This window comes from Lithobates pipiens, unplaced genomic scaffold (assembly GCF_037356315.1).
Source record: "Lithobates pipiens isolate NorthernLeopardFrog02 unplaced genomic scaffold, aLitPip1_a1.2 Scaffold_30, whole genome shotgun sequence".
Lineage (NCBI taxonomy): Eukaryota > Metazoa > Chordata > Amphibia > Anura > Ranidae > Lithobates > Lithobates pipiens.
Window position 1 is genome coordinate 26,127,505 of NW_027507791.1, and position 18,973 is coordinate 26,146,477.

Consider the following 18,973-nt stretch of genomic DNA (forward strand, 5'->3'; position numbering starts at 1 on the left):
TGTCCCGCCGCTGATTGGACGCCTCCATATTAGTAAACAGAGAGGAGGAATGAGGGGTGGGGCTGTGTCTCTTATCTCCTCCCCCTGCAGTGTACGGTTACCACGGAGATGAGTGCGAGGAGGGTGGAGCCTGTGTGATAGGGGAGGAGCTGAGAGACAAAGGGTGGAGAGTGAAGATTTCATACAAGAGAATCGGGTGGACTGACCGCTGCAGAGCTGGCTCCGGTGTTCCGTCAGATTCCGCGACCCCTCAGAATTAGTAACGGAAGTGACGATCCGTCGTCGCCATCTTGCTACACCAGGCACTCCTCCACTGTGAGGATAGACCGAGAAGGGGGGGGGGGAAGGCGGACATCTTGTTACACCCACCAGAGTTTTGCATTTTACACTTTTTATAAAACACAAAATCGGAGGTTATATGGTGAAATCCCACGGACTGAACTCAGAGTTTTCTGTCACATTAGCAAACGTGTGAGGTGGGCAGGTTTGCCGCGGCTTTTAAAATGTAACATCCAAACATTCCGATTTTTAAATACTCTATTTATGCATCAAACTCCGGTGGGTGTAACAAGATGTCCGCCTTCTCAGTGTATGCTTACTATAGAGGAGTGTGGGGTATAGTAAGATGGCTGCGACTGAACGTCACTTCCGTTATCAATTGTGATTGGTTAGTAGAGCGCGGTACGGATCTTCACACGGCGGGCGGCCCCGGGGAGCAGCGTGAGGCTCATCACCCCTCCCCCCCTCATGGAGAAATAATTGGTGTGTAATAACGATAAAATAAAAGAAATCAAAAGATTTGATGTGCGGAGAGGATTTCTAAGGCTCCATTCACAATGTTATCATAAGAATAGAGATCTTTATTTCAGCCATGGGACTGTAAGGGTTAAATCTCATTCACAATAACATGTTCTTCCAGGAGCCGTATATCCCTATTACATCCGTATACTGGCTCCTTTAAGAAAAATCGTCAGTTAATTTTTCAAAAAAAAAAAAAAAAGTCACATGACTGCACTGTGATTTCATTGGCTGAGCCAAAGTCACTGTGATTGGCTGAGCCAAAGTCACTGTGATTGGCTGAGCCAAAGTCGCTGTGATTTCATTGGCTGAGTCCCCCTATATATTCAGACGCTGGGGCAGAATTCATCAGAAGTTGACTGTCCACTGACAAGTGAGGTTGGCTTTTATCTCTCCTGAGAGATACCTTGTGATATTATTGGATTTGATTTCGGTCAATTCAATTTCATTGCAATATTTGTTGTCATACATTTAAAGCGAGTTTCTTTATTCTTAATAATGAACCGATTTAAATGTAATCAGATTGTTTCTCTGAAAAACATCAAAGAGAAACCCAGCAAAGGAAGGGCCATGGTAGGAGGTGTCAGTGACCAGCCTGCAGATACCCCAACCAAAAAGCCCTCCAAGCTGAAGAGGACCCGAGCGTTTGTGCGCGGCTGTTTCAGAGCCGTCGTTCGATGTTTCGGTTCCGGCTGTAAAGCCAATAGACATCACCGGGATACAGACACTGAGATTAGTAAGTGTTTTTATTCAAAGATTTTTTTTTTTTTTTATAAATTTTTTTTTTTTTTTCAAAAAAAATTTTTTTTTCACTTTTTTTTTTCAAAGTATATTATTTTCTTCATATTTTTTTTTTTTTCAAAAAAAATTTTTTTTTTTCAAAAAAAATTTTTTTTTTCATAATTTGTTTTTTTTTTTCAAAAAATGTTTTGGGGTCACATTCCCATAGGTACATATGTTTTTTTTCATATTTTTTAAATCAAGTCCTTTTTTATGACATTTTTTAGTTACAATCAACACAAGACATACACCAGGGCTCCACAAACCCCAGGCGCCAGGTCACCAATGCCACCAGAAATCACAACCTGGCGCCTAAGCTGCCACCAGCCCACTCACTATCACTATTAACAATGACTGCCCCCCTCCCCCCTCCTCCACACTCTGCGGCTGCGCACTGTGTGTGACACTGACAAGCAAAGGAGAGATTTCAGCTTTATGTCGGTGTGGGAGGGAACCGGCCGGGGTGGGCGGGACCCGGCCGGGGTGGGCGGGACCCGGCAGCTATCAAACACCAGCCAATGGAATCTGGGCGGGCCGCTACGTGTATGTGGCCGCGCCTCTTTTCTTAAGCAGCCCAATCGTTGGCCGGTGTTTGATAGCTTCTGAGTCCCGCCCACCCGGCCGGGACCCTCCCACCCCGAGCGGGGCCCGCCCACCTCGACTCAAGCTCAAATCTGACATATCCGCTGTTGCGTCATATTTTGCTCCCCATCATAGAACGCTCCGGAAGGGACGTTGCGGCCGGAAATTTTGCACTGCGCATGCGCGATGCGTTCCAAATGCTTGCACCATGCGTTCCAGAGGATTTCTGACAATGTAGTTCAGTGAAAGCGTCAGATAATGTCACGGGAGTGAGGGGAGGTAATCGTGACATTAACTTTAGACAGAGCGGAGAGCGGCGGAGAGAGAGCGGGTAACTGTGGCTCAGGGAGGGGATTACCTCCCCTCACTTCTCTGACATTATCTGACGGTTTCACTGGTCTGCATTGTCGCAAATCATTTGGAACGCATGGCGCAAGTGTTTGGAACGCATGGCGCATGCGCAGTGCTAAATTTCTGGCCGCAGCGTCACTTCCGGAACATTCTATGATGGGGAGCAAAATATGACACTACACCGCCTCTCTGTTACTTGTCAGTTTCACACCCCGGCCAGGTCCCGCCCATTCCGACATTAAAGCGGGAGTCCGCCATTTTTTTTTTTTTTTAAAGTCAGCAGCTACAAATACTGCAGCTGCTGACTTTTAAAATAATGACACTTACCCGCCCAGCGCGCCCGCGATATCGGCACCCGAAGCCGATCTCTCGATCGTCTCTCGGGTGCTGCCGCCGCCATCTTGGGTATGGGAATCAGGAAGTGGAGCCTTTCGGCTTCATTTCCCGGTTCCCTACTGCGCATGCGCGAGTCGCTCTGCGCAATAAGGATGGTCCCCGCTGTCTCTGGGATCCGCGTGTTTCCCAGCAGGCAGCGGGGGACCTTCGGAAAGGGGCGTAGATTCTGCGGAAAGGGGCGTGGATTCTGCAGAATCTACGCCGGAAGTGATGCAGATACCTGTACTGTACAGGTACCTGCACCCCCCTCCCCCCTGAAAGGTGCCAATTGTGGCGCCGGAGGGGGGGAGGGTTCCAATGAGCGGAAGGTCCACTTTAGGGTGGAGCTCCGCTTTAAGCTCAATTCTGACAGCTCCTCTGTTACATTTCAGTAACAGAGTGCTCCGAGTAAAACCTGCCAGTGCCACCTGCCAGCGCCAACCAGTGGCATCTGCCAGTGCCACTGCCAATCAGTGCCAACTAGTGCCACCGCCAACCAGTGCCACCTGCCAACACAAACCAGTGCCACCACCAATCAGTGCCATCTGCCAGTGACAACTAGTGCCACCGCCAACCAGGGCCACCTGCCATCACCAACCAGGGCCACCTGCCACTTCCAAACCAGTGCCACCTGCCAATCAGTGCCAGTGCCAATAGTGCCACCTGCCAGTTCCAAACCAGTGTCACCTGCCGGTGCCATCTGGCAGTTCCACGTACCTGCCAGTGGCAACCAGTTCCATATGTTGCCAGCCTTACTCTCTTTCTGGTCAGCCCATAACCCTGATGTAACAGCGTTTCAATGGAGTTATTGACTGGGTGCTCCATTGTGAGTTAGGGATAGGGGGTGAAAATGAGTGGCCTTACCCCGGGAGCTGACAATCCATACCACTCTAAAAAAACAAAAACTGGCTCCTAAATTCAAAGCAAATTTGTCAACCCCTGACATACACACAACCCATGTACTTATTGTACAATCCTAATAAACACACATTTATAAGCAATATTTAAAGTGGATGTAAACCCACAAAAAACAAAACAAAGGTGCCAATTGGTTCAGTGCCCCCCAATGCCACCTCCCCATGGGCAGTGCGGATAATGCCCCCCCCATGGGCAGTGCGGATAATGCCGCCCCCAGAGATGGCTCTAGGCTTTGTGAGGCCTAAGGCAAAACTCAGACATGAGAAAAATAATTAAAGCAATAACCCCCCCTCCCCCACAGTGCTGCTGGCTTCCCTCCTCTTCTCTCCCGCTGACTGGGGGATCTTCAGATAAAGGGGCTGGTAAATATGTCATTTACCAGCCCTTACTTTTCTAAATGAACACAATGGGTGATCGGTACTGATCACTCACTGTGTTCAATCATAACTGAAGCATAGTAAGCTGTGTTTTCTCTGCTTCGGTTTATGAATTAATAGGAGACTTTGTCTCCTGTTCATTCATTTGCAGTGAAGCTGAGGCTACAGAGAAAAGGACTGGGGAATATCTGTCCTCAGTCCCTTTCTCTGTGTCAAAAGTGAGACTTCAGGGGTCTGTTTAGACCCCTGATATCTCACCAAAGAAACCAAAAAACTCACCAAAAAACAACATTTGGGGTTTTAAAAAAATTGTAAGAAAAATAAATAAAATTAGACAAAAATTTCTAATCAGACCAAAAAGTCATGCCCAATATGTAGCATAATTTAGCCTCACTCACTGTTTTCTGCGGTGCTCTGTGTATGCCACAGGTCACCATCTTCCTAGTAGGGGCCCCAGGGCATTACTTTGTCCATGATGCTATTATGATAGCACGGTACAATGGTGGTAAACATGTGTAGTAGAGGAAAATGGAGGGTATGACAGAGGGTAGTATGTACATGAGAGGAGTGCGGAGTCTATGTGGGGGGTGGTATGTATATGAGAGGGGTGCAGAGTGTATGGGGGGTAGTATGTATATGAGAGGGGTGCAGAGTGTATGGGGGGGTAGTATGTATATGAGAGGGGTGCAGAGTGTATGGGGGGTAGTATGTATATGAGAGGGGTGCAGAGTGTATGGGGGGCAGTATGTATATGAGAGGGGTGCAGAGTGTATGGGGGGGTAGTATGTATATGAGAGGGGTGCAGAGTGTATGGGGGTAGTATGTATATGAGAGGGGTGCAGAGTGTATGGGGGGGGTAGTATGTATATGAGAGGGGTGCAGAGTGTATGGGGGGTAGTATGTATATGAGAGGGGTGCAGAGTGTATGGGGGGCAGTATGTATATGAGAGGGGTGCAGATTGTATGGGGGGGTAGTATGTATATGAGAGGGGTGCAGAGTGTATGGGGGGGTAGTATGTACATGAGAGGAGTGCAGAGTGTATGGGAGGGTAGTATGTATATGAGAGGGGTGCAGAGTGTATGGGGGGGTAGTATGTATATGAGAGGGGTGTAGAGTGTATGGGGGGCAGTATGTATATGAGAGGGGTGCAGAGTGTATGGGGGGTAGTATGTATATGGGAGGGGTGCAGAGTGTATGGGGGTAGTATGTATATGAGAGGGGAGCAGAGTGTATGGGGGGGTAGTATGTATATGAGAGGGGTGCAGAGTGTATGGGGGGGTAGTATGGACATGAGAGGAGTGCAGAGTGTATGGGGGGGTAGTATGTATATGAGAGGGGTGCAGAGTGTATGGGGGGGTAGTATGTATATGAGAGGGGAGCAGAGTGTATGGGGGGTAGTATGTATATGAGAGGGGTGCAGAGTGTATGGGGGGGTTAGTATGGGGGTAGTATGACATGGGAGGGGTGCAAATGGTATAAAACTGGTATATGGTGTGACTGAGCCCTAATTTATTGCTCCAGCACTGCAGAGACCACTTTGCAGTGGCATGCATAGAGCAACTGAAGAGCACAGCACCATGACTGCCCCCTGTGCTGCAGACACGGCTCTCACTGCCCCCTCCCTCATCCATCTCTAGTCCCTGCATACAAGTCACAAGTGCCCCCATAAACTTGTCAGCTCACCTCCCTCCACACCCGACAAAAGGAACTCCTGCATGTCCGTGCTTTCATCCATCCCTCTTGGGTTCAGCAGAGGCCGCCAGCTCCGCCTCTATAATCTGTCCTCAGGCAGCGCTGGAGCCTCGAGGACACAGAGAGGGGGCGCTGGAGAGTGCAGAGCCTGAGGCAGAGAGCGCGGCGCTGGTCACATAGCACTAGCAGCGTTGTCACTGTGTTCAGTAGTTGCTTGCTGAGCCTCGCTCATCCCGCTCACTCGTCCCGCTAGTTTGGGGACACTGACGGGAGATATTCGCTGCCACTCACACGCACCGGTCAGGCAAATTAGGCGATCGAGGGGATGAGTTGCGAGGCCTAAGGCGATCGCCTAATTTGCCTAATTAGAGAGCCGCCTCTGGCCGCCCCCCATGGGCAGTTACGGACAATGCCACCCCCATGGGCAGTGCGGATAATGACGCCCCCCATGGGCAGTGCGGACAATGCCATCCCCCAAAGGGCAGTGTGGATAATGCCGCCCCACCCATGGGCAGTGCGGACAATGCCACCCCCCATGGGCAGTGCGGACAATGCCGCTCCCCCATGGGCAGTGCGGACAATGCCGCCCCCCCATGGGCAGTGCGGATAATGCCACCCCACCTGTTTAACCCCCTGACATCCGCGCTATGGGCAAATGACGGGCACAGCGCGGATGTGAGTTCCCGGGAGGCCGTCATATGACATCCCCCTGTGCACGCTCCCTGCGGAGGGCGCCGTGATCACAGAGTCACTGAGACTCGGATGACCACCGATCCGAGTACGGGGCCAATCCCGACCCCTTATCATGTGATCAGTTATCAGCCAATGACGGCTCATCACATGATGTAAACAAAAGCTCAGTGATCGTTTTTTTTTCTCCTCTGCTGACAGGAGAAGAACAAAGCCGATCACCGGCTCATCTTAAAGGGACATCGACCCTGAAAAGGAAGAGGCGATTATGCCTCATTTATAGAGTAACAGTGCCCACCAGTGCCACCTATCAATGCCCACCAGTGCCACCTATCACACCTATCAATGCCCACCAGTGCCACCTATCAATGCCCAAAAGTGCCACCTATCAATGCCCACCAGTGCCACCTATCAATGCCCACCAGTGCCACCTATCAATGCCCACCAGTGTCACCTATCAATGCCCACCAAGCCCACCCAGCCATTCGCCTACACCCAGGACCCAGCGGTCCTGGGTGTGGGCGAATGGCCCTGAATGCAGACAGTGCATGTCATATTAGGAGAAGTGGCTGCGTGCGTGCAGCTGTGCGTTCTACTCATTGTCAATGGACTGCCTGCATGCAGCACCTGGAAGATACAGATGTTGTAGAAACGTCCCGTTCATGTTATATGGGCCTCATCACCCTTGTAAACAAGGCCAGACAGACGGACAAAACCAACACAAACAAAACTGCACTAATTCATTATCCATCAGCATTTTAATATGCACTATGCCTTTACCCCAAGTGCTGTCATTAGAAGTGTCTGCGCTCCTAAAGCCGGCTATAGACACTTCCAATCTCACCCGGCTAAGCAAGGACCAGCCAAGATTCTAACCATGTATGGGCAGGCTGATTACGGGCTGGGTACAACCAGCCCCTCTGATTTTTCATGCCATTATTGCCAGCCAGTGGGTCGGGATGAGTGGCAGGCAACCAGCATTTTTATACAAAGTACAACATTAGTCCTCCTTGTGTCCCTGTCCTGTAGAGTTTATTCATGGTCTCTGGCACCAGCGTTTTCATCTCTTCTCTCCATAATTTGATGTTTTACAAAGAAAAATATATGAAATGTAGGTGAAGGTGCTAAATCTAATTCCTCTCTTTTTTTATTGTAGGTGTACGCGGTATTGACTGCACACCACAGTGCAACCCGGACGTGTCCACTCCACCGGAGTGCGACCAGGACGTGTCCACTCCACCGGAGTGCGACCAGGACCTGGCCACTCCACCGGAGTGCGACCAGGACGTGTCCACTCCACCGGAGTGCGACCAGGACGTGTCCACTCCACCGGAGTGCGACCAGGACGTGTCCACTCCACCGGAGTGCGACCAGGACCTGGCCACTCCACCGGAGTGCGACCAGGACGTGTCCACTCCACCGGAGTGCGACCAGGACGTGCCCACTCCACCGGAGTGCGACCAGGACGTGTCCACTCCACCGGAGTGCGACCAGGACGTGTCCACTCCACCGGAGTGCGACCAGGACCTGGCCACTCCACCGGAGTGCGACCAGGACCTGGCCACTCCACCGGAGTGCGACCAGGACCTGGCCACTCCACCGGAGTGCGACCAGGACCTGGCCACTCCACCGGAGTGCGACCAGGACGTGTCCACTCCACCGGAGTGCGACCAGGACGTGTCCACTCCACCGGAGTGCGAACAGGACCTGGCCACTCCACCGGAGTGCGACCAGGACGTGTCCACTCCACCGGAGTGCGACCAGGACCTGGCCACTCCACCGGAGTGCGACCAGGACCTGGCCACTCCACCGGAGTGCGACCAGGACGTGTCCACTCCACCGGAGTGCGACCAGGACCTGTCCACTCCACCGGAGTGCGACCAGGACCTGTCCACTCCACCGGAGTGCGACCAGGACGTGTCCACTCCACCGGAGTGCGACCAGGACGTGGCCACTCCACCGGAGTGCGACCAGGACGTGTCCACTCCACCGGAGTGCGACCAGGACGTGTCCACTCCACCGGAGTGCGACCAGGACCTGTCCACTCCACCGGAGTGCGACCAGGACCTGGCCACTCCACCGGAGTGCGACCAGGACCTGGCAACTCCACCGGAGTGCGACCAGGACGTGTCCACTCCACCGGAGTGCGACCAGGACGTGTCCACTCCACCGGAGTGCGACCAGGACCTGTCCACTCCACCGGAGTGCGACCAGGACCTGTCCACTCCACCGGAGTGCGACCAGGACGTGTCCACTCCACCGGAGTGCGACCAGGACGTGTCCACTCCACCGGAGTGCGACCAGGACGTGTCCACTCCACCGGAGTGCGACCAGGACGTGTCCACTCCACCGGAGTGCGACCAAGGCGTGGCCACTCCACCGGAGTGCGACCAAGGCGTGGCCACTCCACCGGAGTGCGACCAAGGCGTGGCCACTCCACCGGAGTGCGACCAAGGCGTGGCCACTCCACCGGAGTGCGACCAAGGCGTGGCCACTCCACCGGAGTGCGACCAAGGCGTGGCCACTCCACCGGAGTGCGACCAAGGCGTGGCCACTCCACCGGAGTGCGACCAAGGCGTGGCCACTCCACCGGAGTGCGACCAAGGCGTGGCCACTCCACCGGAGTGCGAACAAGACGTGGCCCCTCCACCGGAGTGCGAACAAGACGTGGCCCCTCCACCGGAGTGCGACCAAGACGTGGCCCCTCCACCGGAGTGCGACCAAGACGTGGCCCCTCCACCGGAGTGCGACCAAGACGTGGCCCCTCCACCAGAGTGCGACCAAGACGTGGCCCCTCCACCAGAGTGCGACCAAGACGTGGCCCCTCCACCAGAGTGCGACCAAGACGTGGCTACTCCACCAGAGTGCGACCTAGACAATCCATCCATCCGCAGCACACACCATGAGATCGCCTCACAAGTACCATCCAGCGTGGTCACCAAGGACCAGTCAAGTGTACTCTCCTTTGAACACATGACCTGTTATGGAGTCCTTGGACAGGGGGCCTTTGGGAAGGTGATCTTGGCCTCTCATCCCGCCATTGACCAGAAGCTGGCGGTTAAACTTGTGGAAAAGACAGAATTTATTTATTATGAAGACGATAGTGATATGGTTTTCTTAGAACGTGATGTGCTGAAAGTAGCCAGGGAGTGTCCATTTATTACACATCTGTTTGGAACGTTCCAGACAAAGGTAAGTCTTTTCACCTTCCAATTTCTTTACCAGACCAGACAGAAGTAGCATTGCAATAAGAACAGTCCAGTAATGGCGGCCTACTTAGTTCCTCTGTCAGGTTTTACTAAATTAAGTGTGTCTGTCTATTCCTCCACAAAATGAAATCCTGCATGTCTATAATGTAAACTTTATCTCTTGTGTTCACACAGAATCATCTCGCCTTTGTCCTGGAATGCGTGACCAGAGGGGATCTCCATCGTGCCATGGCAGTAGCTCCATTTCCTGGGGGCACCATAAGGTAAGATCAATGAACGGGTCACTCTGGAGTCGGGGGTGACTGACCACAGCCAGTGATGTAGTCAGCCCCTTCACCTGAGCCTCGTCCATCCATACCCCTATGTATTACAGGGGGAAGTCATTTCATCTTTAGATTTCATTACTCTGTGATGATTTGTGATGCTAATTCCTCTATCTCTTTCCCCCATCAGATACTTCATAGCAGAAATGATCTGTAGTCTGCAGTTTCTGCATTCTAGGGAGATCATCCACAGAGACCTCAAGCCTGCAAATATTCTTTTGGATAACGTTGGACACATCAAAATAGCCGATTTCGGCTTGGCACATATGGGCGTCACGGAGTCCAGCAGGATTCAAGGGCAATCGGGAACACCAGGGTACTTGTCGCCAGAGGTAAGATACTTGCTTTCCACCTGATATTAGACCTAATTGTAATATTTGTTATAGTGGGATATAGAGATAAGCTAAAGGGAGATCATTTTTCACTAAATTAAGAATTTCTTTACTGGTGACCTGGTTGGTTTCAGTGGGTTTCCAGGCTGGAACAATATTCCAGAGGTATTTGTCCCCATTGGTTTGTATTGGTGACCATTGTCATTGAGAAAGAAAGTGAGTTTTAGATATTTCCCCAGAACACGAGGGGAGGAGAAACCTTCAACGGGCACACCTGTTCTGGTGAAATTTACCTCAATTTGGAAGATTTCAACCAATTTCCTTTTGTGTCTCTGTGAGACCTAAAGCCCCAGCTCCAATATTCACAAGCTCCGCCTTGGTTTGAGGTCTTTTGAGCACAATTTTAGGAGTCCTGGGAGGATTCATAGATCACATATATCAGCATTGAGTCGTCTCCGTCCTCTACCCAACAATCAGCTCATCCTTCTTTTTCTCTTTATGTTTCTACAGGCCCTTCAAAACATTCCATACTTCGGAGCGGCTGATTATTTCTCCCTGGGAATAATCGTGTATGAGATGACTTTCGGCAGACATCCATTTCTGACCGGCAGGGAGTCCGCAGAGGAAGAAGTGAAGATCGTGACCACAAGGGAACCACATTATCCAGATAGCATAGACCCGAATCTCCGTGACGTCATAGAGATGGTAAGTATACATAGAAATTTTACACCTTTTAAGTGACAATGTTCTATCCCTGTTGCATACATTATATCTTATTAGGATTTTATTAAACATGGTTCCACCTTCTTACCATCACATATCGATGGAGGTCATAGCTGTACTTTCAGCAAGCTGACTGCTTAATGGAAGGATCTGCCTTCCCCTGTCATAAGGAAAGAAGCAGCCCTTTTTAATTTACGGTCCGGGTGGTTCCATTGGATAGTGATGGGGCCAATCGCACACACATTGAATTCAATTTCTGGGGACATTCCGTGCACAGACAACATATAGAACTCCCCTGGGACTGCCAGAGTCATAAGAAAAATCATGGCAGGTGCAGATTTCATAGAAATCTCCTTTTTAATACATTCCTAATTCACATTTAATTGCAAAATATCTGATGTTTCTTTCCTTTAATAACTATTCTGAACTAATATGACACAAATAAGGCCCCATGCTACCATCCAATCCAATCAGGATGTAGTAGCAGGTCAGAAGGCAAAATAATAGAGAGAATCAGAATCAAATATTACATTGTTCATAGATTGTTCATGTTATTCCAGTGTATCTTATTATATTTTGTTCCTTTTTACAGTTCCTATGTAAAGACCAAGAGCTGCGGATGAGTCTAGTAAGAGATATCAGAGGACACCCCTACTTCAGCAAGGTGGACTGGAAGGAGCTAGAGAAAGGGAACTCACCCCCACCATTTCCAAATCGACATGTAAGTATACGGGAGGAGTCCCAGCACAATGGGGGGATTTCTAGGGATTTCCCTATCGATCAGAAACATTGACAAAATACTTTTTTCTCTTTCCAGATGCATGAGGAAGACCTGGGGGAAGGAATTCCAGGGGATGTATTCATTAAAAATGAAGACAATGGGAGGCAGATAGTTCCATGCCAGCAGAAGAGATTTGAGGGCTTCTCCTACCTGAGCAAGAATGTGAATTGCAGCCAGTGGCCTAATACTCACCACTGGAAAACCAGTATCAACCCAGAGCCTCGTCGCCACAATCCGAGGGGCAATAACATGAACACAGAGCCTCGTCAGCACCATCCAAGGGGCAATGACATTAACAGAGGGCCTCGTCAGCACCATCCAAGGGGCAATGACATTAACAGAGGGCCTCGTCAGCACCATCCAAGGGGCAATGACATTAACAGAGGGCCTCGTCAGCCCCATTTGAAGGAAGAGCCTCGTCAGCACCATCCAAGGGGCAATGACATTAACAGAGGGCCTCGTCAGCCCCATTTGAAGGAAGAGCCTCGTCACCACCAACCGAGGGGCAATGACGTTAACAGAGGGCCTCCTCATCACCATTTGAAGGAAGAGCCTCGTCAGCACCATCCAAGGGGCAATGACATTAACAGAGGGCCTCCTCATCACCATTTGAAGGAAGAGCCTCGTCAGCACCATCCAAGGGGCAATGACATTAACAGAGGGCCTCGTCAGCCCCATTTGAAGGAAGAGCCTCGTCACCACCAACCGAGGGGCAATGACATTAACAGAGGGCCTCGTCAGCCCTATTTGAAGGAAGAGCCTCGTCAGCACCATCCAAGGGGCAATGACATTAACAGAGGGCCTCGTCAGCCCCATTTGAAGGAAGAGCCTAGTCAGCACCAACCGAGGGGCAATGACATTAACAGAGGGCCACGTCAGCCCCATTTGAAGGAAGAGCCACGTCAGCACCATCCAAGGGGCAATGACATTAACAGAGGGCCTCGTCAGCCCCATTTGAAGGAAGAGCCTCGTCACCACCATCCGAGGGGCAATGACATTAACAGAGGGCCTCCTCATCACCATTTGAAGGAAGAGCCTCGTCACCACCATCCGAGGGGCAATGACATTAACAGAGGGCCACGTCAGCCCCATTTGAAGGAAGAGCCTCGTCACCACCAACCGAGGGGCAATGACATTAATAGAGGGCCTCCTCATCACCATTTGAAGGAAGAGCCTCGTCACCACAATCCGAGGGGCAATGACATTAATAGAGGGCCTCCTCATCACCATTTGAAGGAAGAGCCTCGTCACCACCAACCGAGGGTATTTGACCTCAAAAGAGAGTTGCCTGCTGTGAGACGGTAACACAAGCAGTACTGAGTGAGATAATTGTGGCACACTGGCAATGATCTCCCTACACCATACATAGAACCATACATAGAATGTATACATAGGGCCATACATACCACCATACTCAGCATGCCCACCTAGAACCAAACATACCACCATCAGGGCCACCAATAAGGGGGTACCACTGGTTCTCCTGTAGGGGCTGGGCACAGAAAACATGAGGAATCGTTGCGGCGGGCGGATGCACTGATCAGTGGGGGAGGCACTGATCTGTGCGGATGCTCAATGCATATATTCTGAATGATCCCCAAATATGATTGTAAACAAGCATGCAAGTGTGTTTTATTGCATACATACCTGTGTATATAGCACCATGCATACCATCATACACAGCATGTCTACATACCACCACCAGGGCCACCAATAAGGGGGTACCACCAGTCCTCCTGTAGGGGGCTGGGCACAGAAAACATAAGGAATCGGTGCGGCGGGCGGAGGCACTGATCAGTGTGGGGGCGCTGATCTGTGCGGATGCTCAATGCATATATTCTGAATGAGCCCCAAAGATGATTGTGAACAAGCAGGTAGGTGTGTTTTATTGCATACATACCTGCAATACATATGTTCTGTATGGTTCTATGTATGGTTTTTTTCTCTATATGAGATGAACTGGGCACCCTAGACTGATGATTCAGGGACAATCCGATCGCCTTAGGGGGTCAGGAAGGAATTTTCCCCCCCCTTGGAGCCCATCTGGCCGGGGGGTTTTCGCCTTCCTCTGAATCATCTTAAGGTTTAGGCTTAGTGTAAAAAGGCCCTGCCTTTGAGGAGTCCTAGGTCAACCGTCACTGTTCTCCGAAGCCCGACAATCATTTCCATCTATAGATTTATCTCCAATAAAGATTGGTCGTACCTTAATTGTCTTTGTATGTGTTTTTTTTTCTTCTTTTTTCTAAGAAATATAATGAGGAATGGCAGCAGGGTGAGGAATCTTGCCCCATACTTCACCACTAGGGATGAGCTTCGATTTCAAGAGGAAGATCGAACATTATGGTCCGTTGGTGCCAAATTAGAGCGGGGCATGTAATTACAATTCTTGATCTAATATTTCACAGCAGGGCCCGTTCCTGCGCCCACCCAGAGTAACTGTGAGGGATTACAGTGTTGTGGCAACACCAACACCTAAGGCCCACATTTTTGCGTTTATATTTTGAGTATATAGAGCAGGCCCCTACTTTCAAACATCCAACTTACAAACAACTCCTACTTTCAAACAGAAGGAGACAACAGGAAGTGAGAGGAAATCTACCCCTAGGAAGGGAAATTCTCTCCTGTAAGAGTTCCTTGTTTCACAAAAAAACCCAAATTTTAACAATCCAATTGTCATTGGGACAGAAAGTGAGGTGAAATCTTCTGAACAGGTGCGCACAGACAGCAAAACAAATTATACAGGGGTGATAACCCTTCCCTATGTTTTCCAAAAAGCTTAAAAATAGATTTTTTGGCTGGAGCTACACTTTAAAAATTACAAACAGATTCTACTTAATAACAAACCTACACAGTCCCTGTCTTGTTTGGACCGCCTGTATACTGCTGTTCTGAGTATATAGGGCCTGGGGGCCTCAGGCCTTTCCTTTTTATAATTTGGGTGTGCGGTTCTCCTTAATGTCCATACAAGACCCAAAGGGGCTGGTAATGGGCTTGGGGGCGGGGTACCCATGCCTTTGTTCTCAATGATTTTCATCCATATTGCCGGGACCAGACATTACATTAAAGCCGCAAGCAGTTTTAAATGACTTTTATTCCTTTAGAAATGTCATTTTGTGCAGGGACATACCAGTCCACTCCACACCCCTCATGTACATACCTCCCACCTCCATACACTCCACACCCCTCATGTACATACCTCCCACCTCCATACACTCCACACCCCTCATGTACATACCTCCCACCTCCATACACTCCACACCCCTCTCATGTACATACCTCCCATCTCCATACACTCCACACCCCTCTCATGTACATACCTCCCACCTCCATACACTCCACACCCCTCATGTACATACCTCCCACCTCCATACACTCCGCACCTCTCATGTACATACCTCCCACCTCCATACACTCCACACCCCTCATATACATACCTCCCACCTCCGTACACTCCGCACCCCTCATGTACATACCTCCTACCTCCATACACTCCGCACCCATCTCATGTACATACCTCCCACCTCCATACACTCCACACCCCTCATGTACATATCTCCCACCTCCATACACTGCACACCCCTCATGTACATACCTCCCACCTCCATACACTCCACACCCCTCTCATGTACATACCTCCTACCTCCATACACTCCACACCCCTCATGTACATACCTCCGACCTCCATACACTCCACACCCCTCATGTACATACCTCCCACCTCCATACACTCCGCACCTCTCATGTACATACCTCCCACCTCCGTACACTCCGCACCCCTCATGTACATACCTCCCACCTCCATACACTCCACACCCCCCATAATTACTAATTAGAAAAATTTTATGACAGAAACAATTTTTTTTAATTTATAGCACAAAAATAAAAACCCCACTAGTGATTAAATACCACCAAAAGAAAGGTCTATTTGTGTGGAAAAAAGGACGCAAGTTTCATATGGGTAGTGTTGTATGACTGAGTAATTGTCATTCAAACTGTGAGAGCGCTGAAAGCTGAAAATTGGTGTGTACAGGAAGGGGGTGTAAGTGCCTGGTATTGAGGTGGGTAGCAGCGGGTAAAATAAGTATAGAACACCTCACCATTTTTCTAGGTAAATATACAGTATGTGACAAAAGTAAGTACACCCCTCAGTGACATTTCTTCTTCTTCTAAAATGTAAAGTAGTGAGTGTACAGCTTGTATAACAGTGTACATTTCCTGTCCCCTCCAAATAACTCAACACACAGCCATTAATGTCTTTGTGCGCTGGTCCAAACCAATTGGTGGAGGGGGGATTATGGAGTGGGGGATTATGGTGTCGGAGGGGGGAGGGGGGATTATGGTGTCGGAGGGGAGATTATGGAGTTGGGGGAGGGGAGATTATGGAGTGGGGGGAGGGGAGATTATGGAGTGGGGGGAGGGGAGATTATGGAGTGGGGGAGGGGAGATTATGGTGTCAGAGGGGAAATTATGGAGTTGGGGGAGGGGAGATTATGATGTCAGAGGGGGGATTATGGAGTGGGGGAGGGGAGATTATGGAGTGGGGGGAGGGGAGATTATGGTGTCAGAGGGGAGATTATGGAGTTGGGGGAGGGGAGATTATGGTGTCAGAGGGGGGATTATGGTGTCGGAGAGGGGATTATGGTGGGGGGGTTGCTTTTCAGAGGTTGGACTTGGCCCCTTAGTTCCAGTGAAGGGAACTCTTAAGGCGTCAGCATACCAAGACATTTTGGACAATTTCATGCTCCCAACTTTGTGGGAACAGTTTGGGGACGGCCTCTTCCTGTTCCAACATGATTGCTCACCAGTGCACAAAGCAAGGTCCATAAAGACATGGATGAGCGAGTTTGGAGTGGAGGTACTTGACTGGCCTGCACAGAGTCCTTACCTCAACCCCATAGAACACCTTTAGGATGAATTAGATCGGAGACTGCGAGGTAGGCCTTCTCGTCCAACATCAGTGCCTGAACTCACAAAAGTTCTTCTGGAAGAATGGTCAAACATTTCCATAGACACCCTCCTAAACCTTGTGGACGGCCTTTCCAGAAGAGGTGAACCTGTTATAGCTGCAAAGGGCAAACTCAATATTGAACCCTCCGGACGAAGACTGGGCTGCCATTAGAAATGATGGGGCACTGGAAAGCTGACCTGACAGCCCCCACCTATCCACAGACAGCTTCTGTTCCACCACCTGCTGACCCAATGGGAAGTGCTGCCTGTACCCCCTATTGATGGTCCTGATAACTGGTGATCTGTAGTATTTACAGACTGGGCCAGAGGGTGGCCTAGAGTATGGGTAGAATGGAGGGTGACCTGTAACTATGTGGGGTATCAGCAGATACTGGGGGGTGACTTGTAGCAAAGACATTGTTAGTAGGTTAGGCTTTACCTCCTAGCGGGGCAGCTGTTTAGTGCTGATCCTCAGAGCTTCCAGTGGTGTGTTGGCCTTGGAGATGTTGATGGTGAGCGGTCTTCTCTGAGCCCCGGATTCTGCCTTGCAGGACACTCCTCTTCTCCATTACTCTGAGCTCTTCCCCCTTCACTGGCTGGACCCTTTTATTCCGTCCTTCCACCAACAACTATCTGTACCCGAAACAAGATGGAAGACAAAGAAAGAACACAAACGTCAGCCAATCACATCCACATTGTAAGTAATAGAACCACCTTACATCAGGTGCCGCCATAAGAGTGCCCCTTACATCAGGTGCCCCCAACAGAGTGCCCCTTACATCAGGTGCCCCATAACAGTGCCACTTACATCAGGTGCCCTCCATGGCATGGCTCCTCCCAACATCCACTGACTCCTCCCACTGTGTGACTCCTCCCACCATCCAGTGACTCCTCCCACCACCCACTGACTCCTCCCATCGTGTGACTCCACCCACCATTGTGTGACTCCTCCCACCATCTCCTGTCTCCTCCCACCATCCAGTGACTCCTCCCTCCATCGCATAGCTCCTCACACTATCCCGTAACGCCTCCCACCATCATGTGACTCCTCCCACCATCCACTGACTCCTCTCATCGCGTGGCTCCTCCCACCATCCACTGACTCCTCCCACCATCATGTGGCCCCTCCCACCACCCAGTGACTCCTCCCACCATCAACTGACTCCTCCCACTGCGTGACTCCTCCCACCACCCCGTGGCTCCTCCCACCATCCACTGACTGCTCTCATCATCGTGTGACTCCTCCCACCCCCATGTGACTCCTCCCACCATCAACTGACTCCTCCCACCACCAACTGACTCCTCCCACATCCCGTGACTTCTCCCACGACTCCTTCCACCATCCACTGAATCCTCCCATCACATGGCTCTTCCCACCATCCAGTGACTCCTCTCACCATCCACTGACTCCTCCCACCACCAACTGACTCCTCCCACCACTGTGTGGCTCCTCCCACATCCTGTGACATCTTCCAGTGTGTGACTCCACCCACGACTCCTCCCACCATCCCGTGACTCCTCTCACCATCCACTGAATCCTCCCATCACGTGGCTCCTCCCACCATCCCGTGACTCCTCTTACCATCCACTGACCCCTCCTATCACGTGACTCCTCCCACCATCCCCTGACTCCTCCCAACATCGCGTGGCTCCTCCCAACATCGCGTGGCTCCTCACACAAACCTGTGGCTCCTCCCACCATCCACTGACTCCTCCCACCATCCCCTGGTCATCCCACCATCCCCTGTCTCCTCCTCCCATCGCGTGGCTCCTCACACAATCCTGAATGAATGAATGAATGAAATACTTATATAGCGCACAATGCGAACTGAATCGCCTCTAGGCTGCTGTGGCTCCTCCCACCATACCGTGACTCCTCCCACCATACCGTGACTCCTCCCACCATCTCCTGTCTTCTCCCACCAACCTGTGACCCCTCCCACCGTCTCCTCCCACCAACCCGTGACCCCTCCCACCATCAATGGACTCCTCCCATCTTGTGGCCCTCCCACCATTCACTGACTCCTCCCAATATCCCGTTACCCCTCCCACCATTGCGTGGCTTCTCCTACCATCCCATGACTCCTCCCACCA

The 18,973-nt window shown here is 50.8% G+C and overlaps 1 protein-coding gene across 1 annotated transcript; it reads left to right on the forward strand.

Moving 5' to 3' along the window:
* Positions 1-11,406: 11,406 nt before the first annotated feature.
* Positions 11,407-14,199, forward strand: LOC143942467 (uncharacterized). Its single transcript, XM_077463776.1, has 2 exons — positions 11,407-11,872; positions 11,969-14,199. Exons 1-2 carry the CDS (start codon positions 11,771-11,773, stop codon positions 13,235-13,237), a joined length of 1,371 nt encoding a protein of 456 aa, XP_077319902.1. The 5' UTR covers positions 11,407-11,770; the 3' UTR covers positions 13,238-14,199.
* Positions 14,200-18,973: the final 4,774 nt, after the last annotated feature.

Excerpts from the sequence above, each read along its gene's own strand:
- LOC143942467 (XM_077463776.1), top strand. The coding sequence starts at position 11,771 with ATGAGTCTAGTAAGAGATATCAGAGGACACCCCTACTTCAGCAAGGTG. Across the intron at positions 11,873-11,968 it reads CACCATTTCCAAATCGACAT|ATGCATGAGGAAGACCTGGG; the intron begins GTAAGTATACGG and ends TTCTCTTTCCAG.